The sequence below is a fragment of the Cnephaeus nilssonii genome (genome assembly GCF_951640355.1).
Source record: "Cnephaeus nilssonii genome assembly, chromosome: 1".
Taxonomy (NCBI): Eukaryota; Metazoa; Chordata; class Mammalia; order Chiroptera; family Vespertilionidae; genus Cnephaeus; species Cnephaeus nilssonii.
The window spans coordinates 117,643,074-117,667,033 of NC_137072.1; the positions used below are offsets into that span (position 1 = coordinate 117,643,074).

Sequence of the window (23,960 nt, forward strand, 5' to 3'; positions counted from 1 at the left end):
CGCCTGGGCCCCCTTTCCGGGTTAACAGCTGCTGGAGTCGCATCGGAACCGCAGGTTTCCCACTGGAAGAGAAAAGGGGGTTTTTAAAGCTAATTTGCAGGGAAAGCAGCTCCCAAGGCAGAAATAAAAAGCTCATTCCCCGGATGGGGCACGGTGTGCTCCAGCAGAGTGAGCCCCGCATTGCGTCCGTCCTCAGCTTTTTTTCCTTCTTGTCTGCGGCGAGAATCTTAGGGGTTTCAGCAGAATAGTCATCAGCTTCCCAGGCGCACTTTTAATATGTGGATGCATCAAAATGAGCAAATGGGGGCGCCAAGGTGGGGCGCCAAGCCGGGCCAGGGACGGGGCGGGAAGAGCTGGAGCCAGCCACCCGTCCCCTCTGGGCACCACGGGCATTTACACCCTCTGGCTTCGCAGCGCCTCCTCGTGACGTCACCCCGCGCCACAGCCAATTGGGGGGACTCTCCCGGGCCCCCCATCCCCCCACCCCGCTCCTGCCTTGCCCCCTGCTGCGCCAGGCCCCTTCTACCCGGACCGGACCCCAGCTTCCCAGTCCTGGGGGCAGCCACGGAGCGGAAACCCGAAAGCCGGCGGTGCTGGCGGTCCGCCACGTGGGCGGGTCCTGGCCCAGGGGTTTCCATGGTGATCGCAGCCCGGGCCTGACGCTGCAAGGCTTCTCCTATCTGATGGCCTAGACCTCGGAGAAAGAGAAAGATGGTCAGGGCTGGCAGGCTGCAGGTGGCCTGGGGCCAGGACAGAGGAGGCGGCGCTGCGGGGAGGGGAAGGGTTATCATACGGAGGGGAGGGCCCGGGGACAGCACCCACCACCCTCCTGTCTCACCACTGCGCCCTCGATGAACTGTCCATTCTATACCTGGACTTCGGGGCCTGGACCTGCTGTTGAAAACGTCGTCGGTCTTTCCCAGCCCCCGTTTCTCTCTAAATGGGTGACACTAAATGTCGCAGGTTCTGGTCAGTGTCAGCTGTCCCGGCCTCTGCGTGCAGTGGGCGCAGGCAGAGGCATTCCCAGGGCATGCCCGCCAAGTGGGGGCCATTTATCACCGTCTGCCCCTTCGTCGTTGCTGGGCCTGGCTCGGGGTGGGAGGGCATTTGACCCAGTTCCAGCCAATAGAGCCTGAGAGGGTGCCTGCTGAGGAGGCAGGTGGGTTCCGGGGCACATGGCAGGGACCAGTCATGGCTCTTTGCCTTTAACCCGCGAGGGTGAATATGTGAGGCGAGGATCTGTAGCAGCAAAATGAGGCCTCGAGGAGAGAGGGGACGAGAGCCCCGGGGGCTGGTGCAAAGGCCGTCTCCGCTGACCCGATGGGTGATCCACGCCGGAGCCTCCTGACGCCGGCCGGCTCCCTGGGAGATGACAATCACCGGCACCGGCGCCACTTTGGGCCAGAAGTTCGGGTGCAGGAAGGGGAAGGCATCCTAGCTGATCCCCGTCCCCCCGGCACCGTCTGCATACTTCCGTGCCCAGCCCACCTTCTCACTCCCAAGGTTTGTAATTCTCCTGCGAGGCACAGGCCACGGACAAAGCCAGGCCTCCCTTCCTGTGTCCTCCTGTCCTGCTCCTCGCTTCCCGCAGGGGCGGGTGCTAAAAACGTGGGTGATGAGGGGGTCGGCTTTCTGCTTTCAGTGGACCCGGAGGGTCCTCAGGGCGGGCAGGGTGGGGACGGGCCGTGGGGGGTGTGCTGTGGCAGGATGAGCGCCCGCATCTTCACGTCCCGGGCCGGCCAGGCTCACGAGGGGCCCTCCCTCCTGGGCTGCCCTGGCCCCATTTCCTGCCCACACCAGGGTAATGACACTTTTCCTGTCATAAACGCCTCGTGTGTCCGCGAGGGGTTCGGGTCTGTCCTGCGGCAGGAGGCAGTTGGTCACCTGCTCCCGAGGTGAGGGCTCTCCGGGTCGCCCTCCTGTTGGTGGTGTCCTCTGCCCCGCCCCTGGGGGGTGGAGCCAGCCACCATCCGGGCTTCAGTCCTGGGGGAGCAGCTCTGGCTCCCTGATTCTTTGTGGCCCTGAGCCGAGTTTGCCCAGAGGGAGGGAAAGGGAGGTCTCGACATATTTGTGGCCCATCTTGGAGGGGCACCCGTCCTTTCTGCTGTATTTTGGTCATGGGGTGGCCAGCGAGACAGTGCGTGTGTGAGAGCCGGGCGGGCGGGGGGGGGGGCGGGGGCTCATCGGAGGCCGCCCCACCACCTGCCCTTTCAAAGCGCCAGCTTTTGGCTTTGTTAATCCTGTCTAACGCGGGCTTTTCTTTCTACCTTTTCTGAAAATATACTTTTACTTATTTCAGAGAGGAAGGGAGAGGGAGGGAGAGAGAGATAGAAACATCCATGAGAGAGAATCATGGATTGGCTGCCTCCTGCACGCCCCACACTGGGGATGGAGCCCGCACCCGGGGCCTGTGGCCTGACCGGGAATCGAACCGTGACCTGGTTCACAGGCTGAAGCTCAACCCCTGGGCCACGGTGGCTGGGCCGTTTGGGAGGTATTTTCATAGGTGAGCACCGAGTGAGGGGGTAAAAGCATTGGTTTTGCAAACAGATACCTAGTTCCCCATCATCCTTTATGAATCCCCCGACTTTCTCACTGACTTATGAATTATAAAAACAAACAGACCACAGGAACGATTTCGGGAAGGTCCACCTGTTCCACAGAACTGCCCCACCGTCCCGTGTTCGCCCCTTCCGGGCACAAGGGCCTCCCAGGGCCTCCGGGTCCGAGCCTTGGGGCCAGGCCCTTCGGGACCTCTTAACGCAGCACCGGCGGGAGGTGCTGGCCAGACAGACTGGGGCGTGGAACTCTTTCCAGCCACACCCGGCCACCTCCCCGGACGCCCCCTCCCCGCCCCCCAGGGCAAGCCCCGGAAACCCCTGCTCGGCCTTCTCGGTCCCTGGTTTCCAGCGCGGTGCTCACTGGGGACCAGGAAGCTCGCCGGGCGCCTCCCGTCCAGGCTGCCCGCTTGGGCGAGCGCAGCCCATCACGCCCGAGTTTGGGGAGGTAGGTGTGCGGGGCGGGCGCGTGTTTGGTGCCACCGGAAGGAGGAAGCTTGGAGGCCCGGGCCTGGCAGATGCTGGTGTGGGGCCGAGGCGGGCGGGGGCAGGCTGGCCTCGGGCGGGGCGGGCGGGGCGGGCGGGCGCCGTCTGCAGCCGCCCGCGTGGTGCTGCGCGGCGCCCGCGCCGGGAAACAGGAGGCCGCTGGGCCGGAAGCCCCGCCCGCGTGCGCGCGCGCGCGCCTGTCCCCGCCCGCCCGGTGGAGCGGCTGCTGGCGCGGCGCGGCTCGGACGGCGGCGCCGGGGCGCAGGCGAGCGGGCGGAGCAGCGGACGGCGCCCAGGCCGCCCCAGGCGCCAGGCTCGCGGCGGAGCGCGCCGGACTCATCGGGGCCCGCGGCCGCCCGCGCCTTTCAATGGGCAGCTCGCACTTGCTCAACAAGGGCCTGCCGCTCGGTAAGGCCGCGCGCGCGCATTTCCGGCCGCGGGGGCGGGGCGGCGGGCGGGGCCGCCGCTTTGTGTGCGAGTGCGCGTGCGCGCCGGCGTGCGCGCGCCGGCGGCCTGGGGGCGGGGCCGGGCCGGGGAGCGCCGAGCGCGAGCGCGTGCTGCTGCGTGGGAGTGCGCGTGCGCCGGCGCCGCCCTCCCGCCCGCCGCCGCGCAGGTGACACAAAGGGGCGCGGGTCCTCGACCTTCCAGCCCCCAGCCCAGCCGCCCCCCGGCATTCTGACCCCGTGATTCACAGTCCCCGGCCTGTCAGGTTCCCTGATCCCGGCTCTCCCAGACCCACGGTGCCCGCACCCGCCAGGCCTCAGATCGCAGGTCCCGGTGTCCGCCCCCCAAAACGTTAGCTCCCAGGTCCCGCGTGTCCGCCCCCCAGGCCTCAGATCTCAGACCCTGGTGCCTGGCCAGAGGCTCTGGGCCCTCGCTGCCCGGGTCTGCCCCGGGGCCAGGGCCTGTCACCCCCTGTTGTGACTACCCCCAGGGCTTAGCGGGCTGGGGACTGTCACACGAGTGACGCGATTAACTGCACACAACTTGCTTTGAAAGGGAGGAAAGTAATTGCGTTCTGGCCCAGGGGGTCTGTGGCCCTGCCCGGGGCTCCTCGAGCCTGTTTGCTGCCCACTGAGGGCGGCCAGGCTGCCCTGGATGCTGGGCTGCTTGGGAGGTTGCAACCCTCAAAACGGAGGGTTTTTTCTGAGCAACAGGCGCCCTCCAGCCGGGTGGTCTCAGTGGGGCTGTGTTGTAGCCGGCCCTGTACTGCCATCGGGATGTTCTGTCCATTTCTAAAAACGTCCAGCTCGTGGCCTTCAGCGGGCACAGCCCTGCAGCCTCTGTGTGGGTGCACAAGTGGAGGTGGGGGCGCTGCAGGCCCTTCCCCGAGCCGATGTTTCCACCTTAATAATTCAAGAGCTTTGGACCCAGTTGTGTTTGGCACCTTCCCCCCTCGCGGTTGGAAGATGTCAGAAACGAGGGCCTGGGCGGGGGCTCTAGGCCACGCGGGGCCCCTGAGCCTGGGCCGTGGGGTTGCAGGCCGGGTTGGGGAGGGCCCTGGGTGGCAGCGGCCCGATGGCAGCTGCCTTCCTGCCCCGCCGACTCCGGTGGCCATCTTGCACTCTAGTCCTTGTCGACTCCCAGCCGCGAGGGCTGGGCCTCCTCCGGGGAAGGGCCGGGCGTGGCGGGGAGCGGCCAGGCTGCCGTCCGTGGGGGGTCTGCTTCCTCTCCCCGCCCCTCCCCCCGCCCTCGGAGCCCGAGCCCAGGCGGGAGAGGTGCCGCCGCACCTGAGCTGCGGGTGGGAGGCCGGAGCTTTGTCTGGCTGGGCGCCCAGCCCTGCCCTCTGCCGCTCGCGGGAAGCCAGGGTGCCGAGAACCGGGCCTGGAGCGGCCAGCACCTGGCCAGGAGCCAGCCCTCACAGCGATGACCTCTGCGATTGGCCGGGGTTAGGGCAGATTCGCTTCCTCATCCCCCGCGGCGTGAGGAGGGCCTGCTGGTGCTGAGCCACCCCCACAGGAGGAGGTGAATGCGGCCTTCTTGCCGGTGCGCTGAACCAGCCTCCCCCTCCCGCCCCGCCCCCACCCCGCTCCAGGTGGCAGGAGGGTCAGAGGGTCAGCTGCACGCACAGGAGGGCCCCTCCCCTTCTCCTCTTCAAAGCAGCAGCTTCCTTTGCAGGGAAACGCACTTGGCTTTGGGAAGCTGGCATCGGGCTGAGGCACTGCCGCCCACCCCCCTGCGTGGTGGCATCCAGGGACCCTGTCCTCTGCAGGCAGATGAGCACGTCTCTGCAGGAGAAGGCGCTTGGGGTTCAGAGCCAGGTCCGGCGCGGCTCCCCACAGCCCATTGGGTGACGCTTGGTGGGGCTTCCTGGGCCGGAGCACCGGGCCTCCATGGGAGTGTCCATGCGCGCAGCCTGGGCAGTGCGGCCTGAGGAGCCAGCGCTGCTTGTTGGTGCCGATGCACTTGGCCGGCCCCTGTGCTGTGGCCAAGACCCCGCTGGTAGGTCCTGGTGCCACCGGTGGTCAAGGGCGGGCACCGTGAGGCACGTGTCCTGTGCCCGCTCTCCTAGAGCACCCAGCCCTGCTGGTGGCCGGGAGGACCCCTGCCGGGGTGTCCTCCTCACTGTGGGACAGCTGGCTCAAGCCCTGGCTGGCCCTGGCCCTGCCGTCCATGCAGGTGGGGTGACCCACGCCGCACTGCGGCTGCCCCCCAGGACAGGACCTCACCCCATGTCAGGGCTCACCTCCTCCAGAAGCTCAGCCTCGGCTCAGCCAGGGGGCTGTGCACTGGCCCCTCAAGCCCCTCGGTCTCCTGAGAGGACACCCCTCTTCCTACAGAGCCAGGAACTTGGGGGCCTGTTGTCAGGCGGACAACAGGGAGGCCCTTAGTGCTGCTTCTGCCTATCATTCTGGGGAGGTGGCCGCAGCCGTGCCAGGGCGGGGCTCTGGGCATGGAGGGCGGGGCTCTGGGCATGGAGGGCGGGGTGACCTGGAGAGGCTGGGACCTGGGTGGCCCCCTGGTGGGGCCGGGCAGCACTGCAGCCTGAGGGGCCTGTTCTGGACCCGCCAGGTGGCCGGTGCCCGTGTAGGTGGGCTTGGTGTTCACATGACTCGTCCGTGGTGACTCGTCGGCGCGTCCGTGGCAGAGGCTGTGACTGCAGTTGGCTGGCGCTGACCACGGGTCGTTCTGAATCTGATGTGAGTCCTGCGGCCCCGCGGGTCTCCCGGCAGCGGGTACTTGTCGCGTGGGGGGGGGGGGCAGTGGCTGCCCCGTGTTCCTCCCAGGAGCCTGATGTTCTCACCTCCAGGATCTGAGCGAGGGGCCGAGCAGAGGGGCTGGTTACGGGGCGGGAAAGGAGCTGGGCGTTTGGGGCCGAGTTCTGGGTGAGCTTCGAGAGGGCTTGGCGCCTCCTGTGACCGGAGTGTGCCAGCTGCACCCAGGTCCTTCCTGGGAGTGCCCGTGCAGTGTGGCCTGATGGGCGGGGCCGCCGCGGCCATCCCCCCTCGGTGACGTCCCTCCCTCGCTCCATTTTCTCAGATGAACGGCTTGAGGCCCTTCTGGATGCGCCGGAGGCGATGGAGTGGTCGGAGGTCTGCCCCGCGCTGCCTGCTGGTGTCTGGCGCGGGTGGTGCTTGGTCAGTTGGCGTCGGCCGTCCCTCCTGGCCAGGCTGCGGTGTGCTGTGGGGAGCAGGTCGCCTCTGTCCTGGACTCGGTGCGGCACGCGGCCACGCCGGCCGCTGTCACCTTTCTGAGCCGCTGGCTGCAGGAGTGGGCGTGTCGCGGGCCCGGAGGCGAATCTGGCCGTGTGTCGGGTCAGCAGGTGCACGGCAGGTGGTTGTGAGAACTCGGTGCCGACGCTGCCGCCAGGCGCAGAGGCAGGCGCAGAGGTGCCTGCGGGGCGGGCTGACGTGCCGACCTCTTGGCTGTGAACGAGCACAGCCCGTGTCCCGGGGTGAACGCCGAGGCGGGGGGTCGGGGGGAGGGGGGCCCGAGGGAAGAGAAGGGTCTGGGGTGTCAGGTGCTGGGACGTGCAGGTGCCGCCCGGGCGGGAAGGCACTCTGACCGCCCGTCGGTGAGCTGAGAGGGTGAGGGCAGGGGATCAGCTTTGCTGGGAGTTGGTGGGAGACTGGACGGGCAGCCCGACCAGGGCAGGTCTCACACCTAAACCTGGGGCAGCCTGATGCAACGTGAGGTGACCCGTTCGTGCTGCCCGCTGGCCCTGTGGCTGAGAGGACCGAGTCGCTGCCTGGGAGGTGTCCTGGGCACTGGCCACCCACTCCCCGCTATGAACCGACCAGGTCGTCAAAGGGGCAGGGCTGTCCCTGTACGGCCACGTCCCGCCGAGCCAGGGGACCCGCAGGCCCCCCAGCTACTCCGGGACCTGGAAGCGCGGCCAGCGTGGGCAGAGCAGAGCTTCCTCGATGCAGTTTTCACGAAAGATGGGCGGGGGCACGGGGACCACAGGGCGTGACGCCCGAGCACCGTGGGGCCTGGTTCACCTCCGAGGGCGGCGAGGACCCTCGGGACAGGTGCGCAGCACCAACTCATCACCCCTGGAGCTGAGCCCCGGGCCCCTCGGAGGGCAGGACCGTCCTGGCCATCAGGGCGTGGTGGGTGTGAAGACGGCGGCTCAGCTGCCTGGAGGGAACGCTGCCTGTTTGGAATGAGCTCGTGGCAACTCTGGGACTCTTGGGAGCGAGAAGAGGTGAAGGAATTAGTTCGCCTCGGGCTGCAGGCCTTTGGGGGTCTGGGGGAGCCCCTCCTGCCAGGGCCAGGCCCACCGCGGGCGGGAGCCACTGCAGGCCGCCTCGCTGTGGGACACTCAGGCCTGGTGTCCCGAGGAAGCCCTGCTGGGCCCGCTGAGACCCGGGCGGGTTCCACCGCTGCTGGCCATCACGGGACCTGCGGCCGGCGTCCTCCGGGCTGTGTGCTGCCCGGGCCCTCGCACCTGGCGCTGTCCGCAGCGTCCTCTGTGGAGGTCAGGGCCGAGGGCGAGACTGGCCTCCCACTGCCGCCACCTGCTGCCCGGTGCTCAGGGGCCTTCGGACGCTGCCTGTCCTGCCCGGTGGGGGCTGCAGTGACTGGCTCACGGGGCACTTTATGCAGCGAAGTTAAAGGGTCCGTCGTTTGCAATGGAAAACGCGTTTCCCGTGTTCTCGAGTCACGCGTGTCCTAAAGCCGAGAGCCGAGTGGCTGTGAGTCGCCGTGAGAGGCGGAGGGGCCCCTCCTCAGGGTGTCGAGTCGGTCACATGGGAGCCGCTGTCCATGCGGAGTGGGCGTGGCGGGGGCCGGGGCGGCTGGCCGGGTGGGGCATCCCGTGCCTGGTGCGCTGGGGAAGCCCGTGCCCGCCCGGCCCAGGAAGAGCTGGTGGACCGGGAGAGGGACCGGGCGGGAGGACTCTGCGGCCAGGGCGGAGGGTCGGCCGGTGGAGCAGGCTGCAGCCGGGAGCCAGGATCCGGTGGGGGACGGGCCTCAGGGCGGGGCCACAGGGGGCCGGTGCGCAGCCCACTGCGGGGAGGAGGGCCGTGAGCCTGCGTGGCGGGGAGCTGAGATGAGTGTCGGTGTGGCACTCGGCCCCACAGAGGGAACGGAGGGGAGATTCTTCCGGGTGCGGAGCCCTTGGGAGCAGCCGTCCTCGACGCCTGGGACGCGTGGCGGCACCGGCTGCAGCTGGCGGTCCTGACCTGGCTTCCTGGGGGCCCGCAGCCCGGGTCCCGGGGGTGAGGCTGTGTACACCGTGGGCCGTCCCGGCCGTGGTGGGGCCAGGCTGCCCGGCCTCCCAGTGGCGGGGACAGGGCCCTCCCGGGAGCCTACCCTGCAGGGCTGCCTGGGGTCACGGCGCACACCTGCGCGTCCCAGCCCCGTCGGTCAGCCTGTGCCCGTGCCCAGGCCCGGAACCGCCTCGAGCTGGTCCCTGACAGGTGCGAGCCTCCGTGCCCTCAGGCCCTGGCCCACGTCTGGTCACCCCGCCGGGCAGACTGCGCACGCAGCACCTGGGCGAGAGCGGCTGAACTGAGCGCCGGTCCCTGGCGCTGCCCGGGAGGCCAGTGGTGCGTGTGCTGACCTGGCCGCGCCCCCCCCCCCCCCCCCCCCCCCCCCCGCCCACACCCGGCTCGCTGGGGGAAACTGGCGTCCCTGTCGGGGCTGCACTGCGCCCTCGTGGGGCCTTGCTGCAAGTCACAGGCCCGGGAAGCTGTAGGGACCTGAGGTAGAAGCTTCCGGAACTGGCTGCAGACCTGCCCCCTCGCCTCCTGGGTCATGGGCACTGGTGGCCGGTTGAGGACAGCTCCGTGGGGCCCGGTTCAGGGAGGGGACATCGGCCGGACTTCAGGGCAGGCCTCTCGCCGCGTCTCCGTCCCGGCCACAGCCCCGCGGTCACTCCCTCGCCAGCGTCGGGCCCCACCCCGGCGGCGTGGACCCAGTCCGCCTGGTGGACGTGCGGTCAGGCCCGGGCGCTCGGCGTGTTAACGTGTCTCTTGTGTTTGATTTTTAGTCAGACTCTGAGCCTGGCGCGGGCGCCCGTGGCTGCCGTGGACCCGGAGCCGCGGAGCTTTGGTTCGAGCCGTTAAAGACGTGGGATGAGGATCCCGTGACGGGACGCAGGTCTGCCCGGGCACTCGAAGATAGAACGCGGTGAAAAGTCGAATTCATGGTGGTGGAAGCCGAGCCCATTGTAGGCAATGTCAGGTTGGTAGGGGAGCCGCGTGGAGGCCGTGCTGACCCTCGCCCGTCCGCCGGCCTGCACCCCGCGCAGTGGGTCAGGACCAGGACCGAGGGCTCCTGCGCGGCAACGGCGCCCGCTGCCGTGTTTGCTGCGTGTTTGCTGCTGTGCTTGGTTTCTGTCGGGAAGCGGCAGGGCGGGGTGCTCAGGCCGGTGAGCGGGGGGAGGTGGGGGTGGTCCTGGGGCCGACGGAGACCTGCAGTTCCGCCGGCCACCCTGCCCGCGGCTGGCGGGTGCCGCGTTTGCTCTGGTGTCTGTGGCCTCGGTGTGGTGAGGGTCTCGCTGCTGAGCCCCGTACCTGCACCCCCTTGTGGTTCCGCCCCCCCCCACACACACTTACACACACACACACGCTCACACACATACATACACACTCATACACACACACACACAAACACACTCACACACACACTCACACACACACAGCCGTTGGCCAGGAGCCCTGACGCTGGGCGAGGCAGCCTGCTTCTGTTGAGTCGCCGAGTCCTGGTCCCAGCTGGGCCACCGGCCCCCGGTGCCTCCCTGCAGGCGGCAGGTCAGGCCACAGGGTCAGAGTGCGCAGGGTCAGTCGTGGGATGAGGGCCCTACACGTGTGGGTGGTTGTGTCGTGTGGACCGGCTGGACGTGGGCGTGGGCGCTGACCACGTCACTTAGGAACGGCAGCGGGGAGCCTAGTTCTCACGGGAATGAAGGTGACGGCTCTCCCTCCGGTGGAGCCGAGGCGGGCCTGGGCGCGTAGCTCTCTGCTGCTTGGGCGGGCGGGGGGCCTGGAGGCAGTGGTTGGGCCTTGCAGACCCCACCCTGGGGCCGCCGGCCACGGGTCTCGGCACCTCCGCATCGCCGCTGTTCGCGAGGGCGGTGGGTGGGCAGCAGTGGCCGTGGTGGGCCGTGTGGCAATGGGGCTGGCATGGTCACCCCTCTTGGCTGCTCCTGAGCCCTGGGCGCTGGCCTGTGCGGTGGGTTCCTGCGAGTCCCTGCGAGGGGGCGGGTGGCCCGGCACGGACGGGACCCCGGGGAAGCCGTGTCCCCTTCGCCCAGAGGAGGTGGGTGCAGCTGCCTCACCTTCGCAGGAGCTGAGCCCTCTGGTGTGGGAGGGCGGGTCCCGCTGCGTCCCCGGGTCCACCCTCTGCCTCGGCGCCGTCCTGCCGGGGTTTGGGGGCAGCCAGGCCGCAGCCTGAGGCAGAAAGGAAACGTGTCCCGGCGCCACGTGGAGACCACCCTGCCGGCCCCGGGCCCCCACGCCTGGCTGTCCCCGCCCTGCGGGTCCGGTCACCAGTGGTCTGTCACAGTGTCAGCGAGCTGTCCTTTTCCCCACTGGTTTCCACTCACATCTGACGAGGGTCAGGTGACTGGACGTGGAGCGCCGTCCCCAGGGTGTGGCGGGCGTGGGGGTGGCTGGGCAGCGGGTTTCCCGGGCCGAGCGGGAGGCTGAGCACCGTGTCTGTCATTGCAGGCGTCCGACCCCCGATCATGAACGGGCCCCTGCACCCCCGGCCCCTGGTGGCGCTGCTGGACGGCCGGGACTGCACGGTGGAGATGCCCATCCTGAAGGACGTGGCCACGGTGGCCTTCTGTGACGCGCAGTCCACGCAGGAGATCCACGAGAAGGTAACACGTGGCGCTCGGCGTGGGGCGTGAGGGCGGACCGGCCCCAGGCGGGGAGAGGAGACGGACTCACTCTGAGGAGCTTTTCAGTCGTCTCCGTCACAGCAGCTTTGCCAGAAGGCGGGGCTGTGGGTCCGGGCCTGGCAGCCTGTGGTGGGCCGTGGCACTGGTGCAGCCCACCGTGGTGTCTGCTCGGGGGCCCTGGGGTCCCCCTGAAGGGAAGTGGGTTAACCTGGTTTTCTGTTCGTAGTCACGGCCAACTAAGTCCTTCAGAACCACCTTCCCACTGAGACAGGGCGGAAGCTGGTTTTAAAACCAGCAGCACCCAAGAGCCAGCGGGCCGAAGGCCGGTCCTTGGGGGGTGGGCCTGGTGTGGCTGCGCCTGCTGTTCTAGAAGGGGCAGCCGCGGGCCGGGCCGGGCCGGGCCGCCTGGTCTGGGTCAGGCCTGGAAAAGGGACGAGACAGAACCCAGCAGCCTCCACGTCTGCACGAGCTGTGAGCTCGGGCCGTAGGCGGCCGGCTCCTGCCCCAGCCTAGGCTGCCACCCCCTTGGGAGGGGGGCTAGTGGCCTCGCCCACAGTCCAGGGTAACGGGCAGTGGAGGGGGGACCCCAGGCCACGAGCACAGCCACAGCCAAAGGGAGAAGAGAGCGTGACCTTCGACCGGGAACTGATAGCTTAGAAAGTGGCAAACGCTGCCGAGGATCTCGACCTGAAAGAGCCAAGCTGTGGGAGGACCCGGGGGTGGGAGGCCGGACGAGGGCGTGGGTGGGGAGAGGGGCGGGTGTGGCGTCCACGCTTCTGACGGAGTCTCAGAACGACGGCTGGGCCAGACCCTGCGGAGACGCGGCGGACAGTGCCCGAGGCTGAAGGGACCAGGCCAGCGGCGAGGCGGCGGCCCAGGAGGACAGACGCCTGTGGTTTCCCGTTAGGCTGGGCACCTGCCTGTCACACCCCACGGCCACACCTTTGGTTTTTATGCCAGAGAAACAGCTCACGCTGGTGAGGTCCCAGCAGCCTGGCTCCTGGCTCCTGGCCCCTGGCTCCTGCCCTGAGACGCGACGTCCCTCCCCCGGGCGACGGACGCTGCAAAGGGAGCGAGCTGCCCAGAGACCTGCGACCTGCAGGGGGCGCTAGGGCCGCGGTGGGGGGCTGAGGTCTGAGGGGGTGGGTGCCATGCTGGTCTCTCGGGTGAGGAGATGCTGGTGGGGGATGGCGGTGCCGGGGGCTGTGCGGGCACGCGTGACAGGAGCTGACAGGCGGTGCCCGTGGTGCTGGCGGCGAGGCCTGTGTCCGTGGTGGCTGCTCGAGTGCCAGGCAGGGCTGCCGGAGGTGGGCGAGGTTGTCCCGAGGGAGCTGGCTGGGGACAGGCACCCTCTGCAACGTTGGCAGCTTGTGAACCCTAAAGCTCTCAGACTGGAAGGACGTTCCTAAAAACAGCAGTTCCTGGGACGGAAGAGACCAGAGAGGAGTTGTACGTCACCAGCGGTGTTCAAACAAGTTTTGCCAATAAATTTGAAAACTAAGACCAAACAGCCGGCTTCTTCTCCAGTTGTAACTGGCCAGAACCGCCTCAGCAAGTGAGTCCCTCCCACGGGAGCCAGTGACAGCCCCGCCCCACCCGGCGGGCGGACGGACGGACGGACGGCCAGACGGCCCCTCTGCCCCGGGCGTCCACCTCCCGGCGGAGGGTCCTGAGCTCTGCGGTGCCTCCTGCCTGTGCAGGGAGCACCCTCAGCCGCGGGACGCTCGCCCAGGAGGAGCTGGCGTTAAAACGGGGGCACTCGATGGTAGTGGGAGCGTCGGAGGACAGTCCAGAGAAGCCCAGACGACGGAGAGGATGAGGCAGGAGAGGCGGCCGACCGGGAGCGCGGTGACCGGTGCCTCGGGCGGGTGCCCCGGGGACACAGACCTGGCACCATTTCCCCGGGGCGGCCGCGTGCCGAGTTGTGTCAGCACCGTCCCCCTTTCTGCTGGAACCCAGACGTGACGGCGGGCGCCTCGGCCGCCCTCGGGATGGGAATGCCCGGGAACCAGGAGGAGCCCGGCTCCTGGAGCGGGGGCTGACGCAGGCTCCCCGGCCGCCCGCACAGGTGTGGCGAGGGGGGGCAGCGGCTGCGTGTCGCTGGGCGGGGAGCCCCGCCCCCCAGCGGCTGGATGCCGACCTCATGTATGTGCCGCGGAAGGAGGCGGTCACCTTCCGCGGGGCCTGAGGAAAGGTGCCTGCACCCCACCACGCGAGTTCAGGTTCTGCCAGCGCCGGGGGAGGTGGTGCCGGCAAAGCCAAGGCCAGCCCAGCCACCGGGTGCTTCGGAGTCGGTGGGACGGCTCGTGCCGCACAGGCAGCTTCCTGTCCCTAAAGGCGGCACCTGTGAAGGAAGAGGCGACGGCGAAAGGAAGACGGGCCGCCCAGACGCTGGGCTGCGTCCATCGGGGCTGGTGGGGAGCCGGTGCCCGGAGGGAGGCGCTGGGGCCGGTGGGAAGTGAGGGAAGCCCAGGGAAAGCGCAGGAACGCTGTCGTGGCCGGTGGCTGCGGGGCGGCTGCGCCCGTGTCTGTCGTGGCCGGTGGCTGCGGGGCGGCTGCGTCCGTGTCTGTCGTGGCCGGTGGCTGCGGGGCGGCTGCGTCCGTGCCGAGCGGACAGACACTGTAAACAGCCCCCCCAAGGGGACACGGAGTGGCCTCCAGTCTGTGGCAAAGGCCTGGTGAGCCCTGGTGACGTCCGAGGGGGCCCTGACCCGTGGGGCACTGGAGGACCGTGCGGAGGGGTACGCTTACTGCCCCAGACCAGGACAGTCCGTCCTGCAGGAAGCGGTGGGTAGGAGGCCGTCTGATTGGACGGCAAGGAGACATCGCATGCGGAAGTGCCCGAGGCAGGGGAGACCAGGGTGTTGGCAGGACCTGCAGCAGGGAGGACCGACGGGTGTGGTCGACGATGCTCCGGGCCCTGGGAACCGCAAACCAGCAGGGGACCCCCCCTCCCAGGTGCTCGGGGCACCGCTCGCTGCGGGAACTCGCGGGGCTGTGGCCCGAGGCAGCTGGGCTCTTGCAAGGAGACATCTGAAGCATCGATGCTGGGCCTGCACATGGCGGCTCGTCTTGGAACCTTCTGGAAGGCTTCAGAGGGGCCCTGCTTGTAGATGTGGACTCAGGAGACCGGTGAAATGGAAGGACGCTCCCGAAAGCTTGTGCCCGGTGCCCACCGAACCCTGACTTTGCCGCGGTGCCCGAACAGCACCCTGGGGCCCTGCTCGGAGCCTCTGCAAGTGGGACCTGGGTCCCCTGTTCTGGAGTTGAGGGCACCGGGTCAGTCACTGGCCGGGTCACGCGGCTGCAGGGGGGTGGGCGCCTGAGTGGACATCTGCCCGGTGCCTCTGGGAGGCTGTAGGTCCCCACCCGAGGGACAGACTTCCTCCCGGAGGTGACAGGATACCCGGGCGCCGGCTGCTCTGCAACCACAGGAGCCGTGGGAACCGGCACGGAGAGCGGCCCGGAGGCCACAGCGCGGCGGCCCTGCCCCTGGGTCCCGGGCGGGACGGCCCGGCTGTGGGCTTTCTGCCGCTTTGGAGCGTGGCCGCCCAGTGGCCGCCCGCTACAGCTGGGCGGGGAGCTGCTCTGAGGAGCGTCCTCGTTCTTATTCTGAGCCTTCGCCTGGCGCCAGGTGGACAGTAGGCTAGGACAGTGGTCGGCAAACTGCGGCTCGCGAGCCTTGGTTTGCCGCTCTATTGACTGATGAGTTTGCCGACCACTGGGCTAGGAAAAGGCCTAGGACGTGAAAAAACAACTTGTCAAGACATACACGTGGGCAAGTTCCAGCTAAAATCATAGCTGGCAGTTCGCACCCATCACGGTTCCCATTCAGACTGCCCGGCGCTGTGCGGCCGGGCCGGGGGCGCCCCCGGGTGTCGCTGGCAGCCGCCCGGAGCCTTTGGAGGGCTCTGTGGTCCACCCTCTGGTTTGTTTCTAAGAATGGACACCCAGGACGTGGACAAGCACTGGACGCAGCCACGCGCCCAACCGTGGGAGCAGGCGGGCCCCTGGGCCCTCGCCCGGACGGAGCACAGTTCCCGGCAGCAGCGCAGACTTCACTCGGGATCAAGCCTGCGGGCGCGCTGCGCCTCGAGGGCTGTCGGTCTGGCCTGTCGGCAGCTGCGCCTCACCCTGGTGAGGGCTGTGTGCCCGCCCAGCCCTGCACAGGCCTCGCCTTGTGTCTGAGGCCGGGGCTGCTGCTCCTCGGGCTCCGTCGATGGGTCCACCTGTGTCTAGGGCGCGGCTGTGCCTGCTCAGTGGGCTCCTCCCAGCTGCCCACACCTGACTTGCCACGGGCCCCCCCACCGGCTCTGTGGCTCCCCTGCCCCCAGTTCACACAGCAGAGGGGCCTTGGCCACACTCACTGCCGCAGCGGTGTCCTCCCCACGCACTCCTGGTTCCTCCCTCTGCCCCGTGGGCCCTCCCGCACCAGGTCCGTCCTGGCACAGAGGTCCGTTGCCTGCGCTGCCTGACTTGCCCTGACCCCGGGGCCTGGCAGGTACCCAGCAGGTCAGCCGCACACCCACTCCGTGCTGCCCTGCCTCCAGCTGGTCCCAGGCCCCTCCCTTCACCTCACAAGCCCCGGCCAGCCCGGTGCCTGCAGGACCAGGGTCCAGGCCCCTGCCCCGCCACCAGCCATCCGCCTGGCCCTCAGAGTGGCCCCCAGGCCGCCTCCTCCAGGGAGCTGTGTGCTGGTTGGCTGTACATCCAGCTACAGCGGAGGCTGTTGTGGGAGGCGGCGGGCCGTAGCCCTGCATCCCACATGTGGAAACCCACTCTACTCGTCCACCTAACGGGTCCACGTCCAGACTCTTCTGGGTGCGACAGGCTTCTCCCTCAGCTCACACGTGGCGCCTGGGAGCCCGGCAAGTTGTGCGCAGCGGGGACTCGGCCTTCCTGCCGTCCAGGGGGCTCAGCCTGCAGGGGGCAGACAGCAGCCCAGGGTTCCACCGGCCACTGTTTCAGCGACTCCGAGGTGTCCTTGCTGCAGGGCCACGGCTCCGTCCTTGGGGGGAGAAGCCCTGTCCCCCAGTGACGACACGGCCTGCCGTACCAGTGCCCCGCCATCCAGAGCGGCCTGTCCGTGGCCTCTGCCCTGGAGCCCGGAGATTGGACGTTGTGGGTCATCCGCCTGCATCTGGCTGTTGCCAGAGCATTTCCCCCTCAGAACCCAACCCTGGGGTTTGGGCCCGATGCCCTCCTCGACCCACGAGGAGCCCCCACGGAGCTGCCCCCACAGAGGGCCTGGGGAGCCGGTGTGCTGGCGCTGGCCCTGCCCCGGGAGGTGTGTGTTCCTGCCGGTGGTTTTGCAATGAGAGCAGCGAGCCCTCGTCTGAACTCCGGAGACACGCACGCCCTGGGGCTTTGGTTCTGGACACTGTGCCCCCCGGTGCTCAGCATTCTCCATCCACGATGTGTCTGGGTCCAGCCTGCCCTCCCCGTGCTGGTGGTGGGGGCAGGGACCCCTGCTTTCCTGGCCGAGGCACCTGGTCAGCTCAGGTGGCTCCCGACCCCAGCAAGCCTGCTGCGCGCACAGGAAGCTACGGGGCCCTCGGTGGCCCCAGCCAGGGCGGGGCTGAGGGGAGGTGTCCACGGGCCGCTGCTGTGTTGGGCCAGGCGGGCGGGCGCCTGCGAGGCACTCACGGCCGCTGTCCTCACCGCAGGTGCTGAATGAGGCGGTGGGCGCGCTCATGTACCACACCATCACGCTGACCCGGGAGGACCTGGAGAAGTTCAAAGCCCTCCGGATCATCGTCCGGATCGGCAGCGGCTTTGACAACATCGACATCAAGTCGGCTGGGGACTTAGGTAGGACGGGCCCGCGGGTGTCCTTGGTGTGGCCTCCCCCTTCTGGGCTGTGCCAGCAAGCCTCCGCTGCAGCCTCCAGTTTGGCTGCCGGCGACCTGCGAGCTGGCGTCATGGGGCCCCACGCGGTCGGCCCCGGCACGTGCAGGCTCCAGTGCTTCCCTCGGCCTGCCCGCGCCTGTGCCGTCCGGGGCAGCTGGCACTCGGCCTCAGCTTCCCACGCTCCCTGGGCCGGCGGCCAGTGTGTCCTTGGGTTTCACACGTCCCCGTCCAGGAGACATGGGAAAGGCAGTACGTGTTGTGAGTTAGGACATGCATGAGTGTGTGTACACGTGTGACTACACGCACACACATGCACATGACAGTGAAGCGGATTAAACGTGGACAGCACCACGCTGCACGGCCAGGGAGGCGCGGCCACACCGAGCAGACCTGAGGCCGAGCTGGCACCGCTGGGGTCTGGCGTTGCCCCCTCCGCCCGGTGCAGCGTGGGGAGCCTCACAGGCCTTGGGGTCACTGCTGACCTGTCCCGGGCAGTGTCTCCGGGAGGCGCCTGCAGGTGGGGCTGCGGCCTGGACACTCCTGTCTCTGCGCCGTCGGCCCTCGGTCACCATCTCACGGCTGGGCTGACCGTGGGCCAGGGAGCCTGGGCACGCCCTGCCGTCATCCGCAGGCCGGGCCGGTGGGGATGCGGAAGTCCCAGGACCTGCTGACCCTTCGCGGGGGGGCAGCAGCTTGCTTCCCACCCGGCCTCCCTGCACCCCTCCTGCGTTTCCCGGGGAGCTGGGGTGCGGCCCTTCCTGGGTCCTCGTGCAGCTGTTTGTTTACTGGGCCCCAACCCAGCCACCGGGGGCCTCCTCGTCAGGGAGACGGAGACAAGGGGTGCGCCGTGCAGGTTGTTGGGGAGGGGGACTGGGAAGGGGCCGGAGCCACGGGGGCAGATCCCAGGAGCAGCGTGGGCGAGGGCCCCGTGGAGAGAAGTGGGGCCGAGGCTTGCATGGAGAAGCTCGAGGCAGCTCACTTTCCAGGGTCACTGCTGCTAAGGGGGCCCGTCAGGCTGGAGGTCGGGGACATGGGGGCTTCAGGGGATGGGGATGGCCATGGGGGGCTGCAGGGGATGAGAGGATGGGGCCATCCCTCTAAAACGAAGCCTCCATTGGCCCAGGGAGCCCGGGAAGACAGGAGCGAGGCCTGTAGGTGTGTGGCTGGTTCCAGATTCTTCCCTGACCTTGACCCCTTCCCGGAAGGTGGAGGAGCAGGTGGTCCAGCCAGGGCCCAGGCGCCCCGTTGTCCCGTCTCCTCCGTCCGCCCCGTGAGCGGCTTTCCCACCTGGTGTTTGTCTTGTGGCCTCTGGGTGGCCTGGGGCGTGTCCTTGGCCGCTCACGCGTGAAGCACTGGGATGGCCGTGTGACCACCCAGCATGTCTTGTGTCCCCAGGCATCGCTGTCTGCAATGTGCCGGCAGCGTCCGTGGAGGAGACGGCCGACTCCACCATGTGCCACATCCTCAACCTGTACCGCAGGACCACCTGGCTGCACCAGGCGCTGCGGGAAGGCACTCGCGTCCAGAGCGTCGAGCAGATCCGGGAAGTGGCTTCCGGAGCCGCCAGGATCCGTGGGGAGACCTTGGGCATCATCGGACTAGGTGAGTCCGCCTCTGCGTGGGCTCAGCGGACGATGAGGTCCCTGAGGTCCCCCACCCAGAGACGGTGAGGGGTGCAGGGGGCTCCGCCCCCGAGGCTGTGCGGGCCTCTGGGCCCAGGAACGCCAGACACGGGCCCCAGGTAGACATCACACGGGTGCCCACAGGTCACGCACACTCGTGCTCACCTGCTGCCCTCCCTGCCTGTGGTGACGGCTGAGTGGGTGTGGCCCTCAGGGGCGGGTCAGGTGGCCCTGAGGTCCCTTCGCCACTCTGCCCGCCGGGGCTTGTCCCCAGCAGCGGCCGTGGGGGGAGGAAGGTGTTCCCGCTGCCATACAGTCCCTCATTCACCCACGGCTCACGCAGTGGCCCCTGTCCTGGGGTGGGTGGCGTCTGGCCCAGCACACATGGGGGCAGGCCGGACCACAGCCCCACCCCGTGCACTGCCCCCTCGTGTCCACTAAGCGTCCATCTGTGTTCCCTGTGGGCTGCCTCCAGCCCCTGCCCCTTTTCTGAAGCCCATCCCCTGCACAGCGGCGTGGGGGTTCCCATGGCTACTGACTTGGTGGCCCCACGCTCAGTATCGGGGGGCAGAAGCCTTGGAGCCCAGAGGGTCTAATCCCACGCTGAGCGTATGCACTGAGGCAGGGGGCCCTGGCCGAGGTGACGCCCATCTCCCCCCAGGTCGCGTCGGGCAGGCGGTGGCGCTGAGGGCCAAGGCCTTTGGCTTCAACGTGCTCTTCTACGACCCCTACCTGCCGGACGGCACCGAGCGGGCCCTGGGGCTGCAGAGGGTGAGCACCCTGCAGGACCTGCTGTTCCACAGTGACTGCGTGAGCCTGCACTGCGGCCTCAACGAGCACAACCACCACCTGGTCAACGACTTCACCGTCAAGCAGGTGGGCGGGGCAGGGGCGGGCGGGGCCAGAGGTCAGGGCGGGGGCCAGGCGGTGGGCCCGTTCTGCCAGCACAAGGCATGCACAGTGAGCGACAGAGGGCTCCTGCTAGCTGCCTGCCCGCCCGCACCCCCCCCCCCCCTTCCCCGTTCCAGGGCCAGCGCCCTTCTCCGCTCCTGGTCCCGCTGGGAAGCTGGCCGCACAGCCTGCTTTGGGCTTCCCCACCAGGAGCCCCTAAAAGGCCGTGGCCTATGGCAGACGTGAAGCCGCTGAGCTTTTGGTGCCAAGTTCCCGGCGAATGGAGTGGGCACGGGGACCAGAGGGTCTTGGGGCCGCCCGAGGGTTGAGGCTTACATCACAGCAGAAGTGTTGGCACTGGGCGACCCACACGCTCACCCGGTGTCCTGAGCTGCCCTGTGTCCCGCAGAGCAGGAGCCGGGGCTGCTCCCACAGCGGGGGCGGGGGCCACACAGGCTGAGCCTGCGGCCACCCGGGGGAGCCAGGACCGCGAGGCACAGCCCCAGGCCTTCGCCGGCAGAGCCCAGCAGCCTGGTGGCCTGCCTGGGAAGTGCCAACGCGCCGTCCTGCTGCCCTGCCCTCCCGCCAGCCGCAGGTGGTGAGGCGGCCTGGCTGACCCGCTCTGGGCGGCGTTGGTGTCTTCCAGATGCGACAAGGGGCCTTCCTGGTGAACACAGCCCGCGGGGGCCTGGTGGACGAGAAGGCGCTGGCCCAGGCCCTGAAGGAGGGGCGGATCCGGGGCGCAGCCCTGGACGTGCACGAGTCGGAGCCCTTCAGGTGAGTCCTGGCAGGGCTTTGGGTGTCCCAACCCTCCACGGGCAGGGGCGTAATCGGGCTCGTGCCCAGCCCACGACCCCGCTCCAGGAGGACCGTCTCAGCAGGCGGCGGCCAGCACAGCACCTGGGCCAGGACCGCTCTCAGGGCCCTGTACCTGCTGGAGAGGGGGCGGGCTCAGACCCGCACTTCCTGCGGATGCCCAGGGCACGGGCTCAGACCCGCACTTCCTGCGGATGCCCAGGGCACGGGCTCAGACCCGCACTTCCTGCGGATGCCCAGGGCACGGGCTCAGACCCGCACTTCCTGCGGATGCCCAGGGCACGGTGTTGATGGTTGCCCAGGTGTGCGAGGCGGCCGGCCCCCATGTGGCCATGTCCAGAGGCCCCACAGCCAAGAAGCCAGTCTGAGGCCGCAGGCCAGCCTGGGTGGGTGGTGCCAGGAGGGCCTGGGGTCCGAGCCAGAAGCTCCCAGGACCAGTGTTCCCTCCAGGCGAGGCCCCCCCCGCCCCCACCACTGTCAGGAGCCCGTGGACAGGCCTGAGTGCCTGAGGACCCTGGGTCTGACGGAGGGGGCCGCCCGGGCTGTGGCTCTGACTGCGCTGTGCTGTCCTAGCTTCAGCCAGGGCCCCCTGAAGGATGCCCCCAACCTGATCTGCACCCCCCACGCGGCCTGGTACAGCGAGCAGGCGTCCATTGAGATGCGCGAGGAGGCGGCCCGGGAGATCCGGAGAGCCATTACAGGTGGGCGGGGCGGGGCGCCAGCGGGGCCCGGGGTCCCTCTGAGGCTGTGAGGTGAGCACTGCCAGGTGACGGGGTGGGGCCCCTCCGCCTCTCACCCATTCAGCCTGGTCTTCCCTCTGGCCGAGCACGTGCAGCCCAGGCCTCTCCCGCGCCTCCCTATGACCCTCCCTCGCTGTCACCCCGGGGTTCAGCTGAGGGGTCACGCGTTGCCAGCCTCTAAGCCAGACGACACGTGTCAGCCTGGGCTGGGCCTGAGCTGCTCTCTGAAAGCCCCAGGCCTAGCGGATGGGGGTGACTGCCAGACGACGGGACCCCCACGCTGAGGGGAGCCAGGAGGAAGGGAGGCATGGCTGGGGGACCCGTGTTCTCGACCGAGCTGCCTCTCCTGGGGCCCCCAGTGGCGGCTGTGTAACACGGACGCCGTCCTCCCCGTGCCCCTGCCGCCCAGGCCGGGTCCCCGACAGCCTGAAGAACTGCGTCAACAAGGACCACCTGGCCGCCGCCGCCCCCTGGGCCAGCATGGACCCGGCCGTCGTGCACCCCGAGCTCAACGGGGCCGCCTACAGGTGAGCGGGCGGGGGGAGGGCAGTGGTCAGGGACACAGGTCTCGGGGACGGCTCTCGGGGGAGAGGGGCTCAGCCCGGGCTCTGGGCCTGGATGTCTGTGCTCCCACGGGCCCAGTGGACACAAAGGTCAGTGGTCAGAGCCTGAGTAGGGTGGCCTTCAGGCGGTGGGAACAAGACCATGGGGTGGAGGCCATGCTGGGAGCAGGGTGCAGGGTACTGGGAGGCGGAGGGGGGTCAGGGTACGGGGAGGTGGAAGGAGGGGTCAGGGTATGGGGAGGCAGAGGGGGTGTCAGGATTTGGGGAGGCAGAGGGGGGTCAGGGTACACAGAGGTGGGGGGGTCAGGGTATGGGGAGGCGGAGGGGTGGGCCAGGGTACGGGGAGGCACAGGGGGCCAGGGCGGGGTCCTCCCAGCAGACAGCTTGGGGCGCAGCATGCCCAGCCACTGGGCTCATGGTGGCCTCCCTCCTTTCCTAGCAGGTACCCCCCGGGCGTGGTGGGCGTGGCTCCCAGTGGTATCCCGGCTGCCGTGGAAGGCATTGTCCCCAGCGCCATGTCCCTGTCCCACGGCCTGCCCCCGGTGTCCCACCCGCCCCACGCCCCTTCTCCCGGCCAAACCGTCAAGCCCGAGGCGGATAGAGACCATTCGAGCGACCAGTTGTAGCGCGGGCGGAGCTGCAGCTCGGTGCCGGGTGCCGGTGGCCGGGCCTCGGACAGGCGCCGGCGGAGGAGGCGCCCTTGGATGGCGGTGGCACTCCAGAGACTGTCCGGGCGCCCAGCAGCGGGAGGTGGCGCCGGCCTCCCCACGTTGACTAGTCCCGTCCCGAGGGCCCGTGCTGCCCCGTGTTTTGCGTCCTCGTTAAGCAAAAGCAGTTAGTAGTTAATTCTATCATGAATGTCCTTGTCTGTGTGCAGCCTTTAGAACATCACCAAGGATTTGTTTGCTTAGCTGTCACCACAGGCCGAGGGGCGTCAGCAGCCCTTCGGATCGCTCCTCCTCTGCGGAACGCCGTGCAAGGCAGTTGGCAAACTTCTCAGGACTGAATCCTTCCCGTTTTTCTTTCTACGCCACAGTGCATTGTTTTTTCTATCCGCTTGTCTTATTTTTAGAATAATTTAGAGAAACAAAACCAAGGCTGTTTTTCCTAATTTTGGCATGAACCCCCGTTCCAAATGAAGACGGCACCGCGAGATAGCGGGAGAGGCGCGAGCACGCAGTGCCCGGCCCTCGGCGCGGCCCCAGGGGTGCGAGGCGCGGCGTCTGGCCTTTGCGGTGCCGTCCTGCTGATGTGGTAGGCTAGCAGTATTTTGGTTAAAATCATGTTCGTGACTGTAACCATTTGTATGAATTATTTTAAAGAAATAAAAGTCCCAGAAAGAGCCGGCACGCCAGCTTCTATTTCAGTGGCTGTCTCGTAGGACCCTGGGTCTCAGTGCTGGCTCGTGGCCTCGGGGCTGGAGCGGGAAGCCCTGGGACGCTGCGGGGCCGTGTCCCCACCCTCGTGCGAGGGAGCCTCCTACCTGGGCACTGCTGCGGAGGGGTCCTCGCGGAGGGGGCCGCCAGCGGGCAGAGGGGGCGGAGCTCCAGCCTGGCCAGTGGGCTCACCTGCTCTCACGGCGGCCGGTCCTGGAGCAGCTCAAGGCGAGTCCGTTTCGTCTCCTGCTGACACAGCTGACCGTGGTCCTGGCCCCGCCGAAGCCCCACCGGCACCAAGCAGAGCCTGTGCGTGTGGGAGCACCCTGACCCTCTGAGCCCACCCTGTACCCCACGGCCTCAGGATGCCCAGCCCTGTGTGGCCCTGCACCCCACTCCGTCCCTGACCTCTGCCCTCCTGTGCGCCGTTGTGGCCTGGATTTGTGGCTGTGCTCCCTCATCCATCAACCAGACGGGCCGTGTCGGCCTGCGCCGTCCTTAGCTGGCGGTTCCCTCCCAGCCACCACCTGCTGCTCGAGATGTAGGGGCACAAGTCAGGGGAGGACACACCTTCCGCAGGTGACGGGAGCTCCCTGGGCAGAGGGCGACTCCTGGTGGGCAGATGTTGGGCCGAGACTGCCGAGGGCCTGGCCACCGTGCTCAGGGCCCTGCGTCCCAAGAACAAAGCATGAACCCTGGTGCTGGCGTGAAGAGGCGGTTCCCTGGGCCTGGTGCAGTCAGAGCGGGGGCAGGCAGTGGTGCCGG

General features: G+C 68.5%; 1 protein-coding gene across 4 annotated transcripts; it reads left to right on the forward strand.

The window, feature by feature from the left end:
* Window positions 1–2,855: 2,855 nt before the first annotated feature.
* Window positions 2,856–23,161, forward strand: CTBP1 (C-terminal binding protein 1). Of its 4 annotated transcripts, none has more exons than XM_079771788.1 (10): window positions 2,856–3,006; window positions 9,481–9,674; window positions 11,162–11,316; window positions 17,004–17,148; window positions 18,583–18,789; window positions 19,471–19,685; window positions 20,347–20,477; window positions 21,090–21,217; window positions 21,666–21,783; window positions 22,259–23,161. In XM_079771788.1, exons 2-10 carry the CDS (start codon window positions 9,668–9,670, stop codon window positions 22,443–22,445), a joined length of 1,293 nt encoding a protein of 430 aa, XP_079627914.1. In that variant the 5' UTR covers window positions 2,856–3,006; window positions 9,481–9,667; the 3' UTR covers window positions 22,446–23,161. The 4 variants fall into 4 exon arrangements, with proteins under 4 accessions (XP_079627914.1, XP_079627913.1, XP_079627911.1 ...); XM_079771787.1 differs by lacking the exon at window positions 2,856–3,006 and adding an exon at window positions 3,235–3,452; XM_079771785.1 differs by lacking the exons at window positions 2,856–3,006; window positions 9,481–9,674 and adding an exon at window positions 3,235–3,452.
* The last annotated feature ends 799 nt before the right edge of the window (window positions 23,162–23,960 follow it).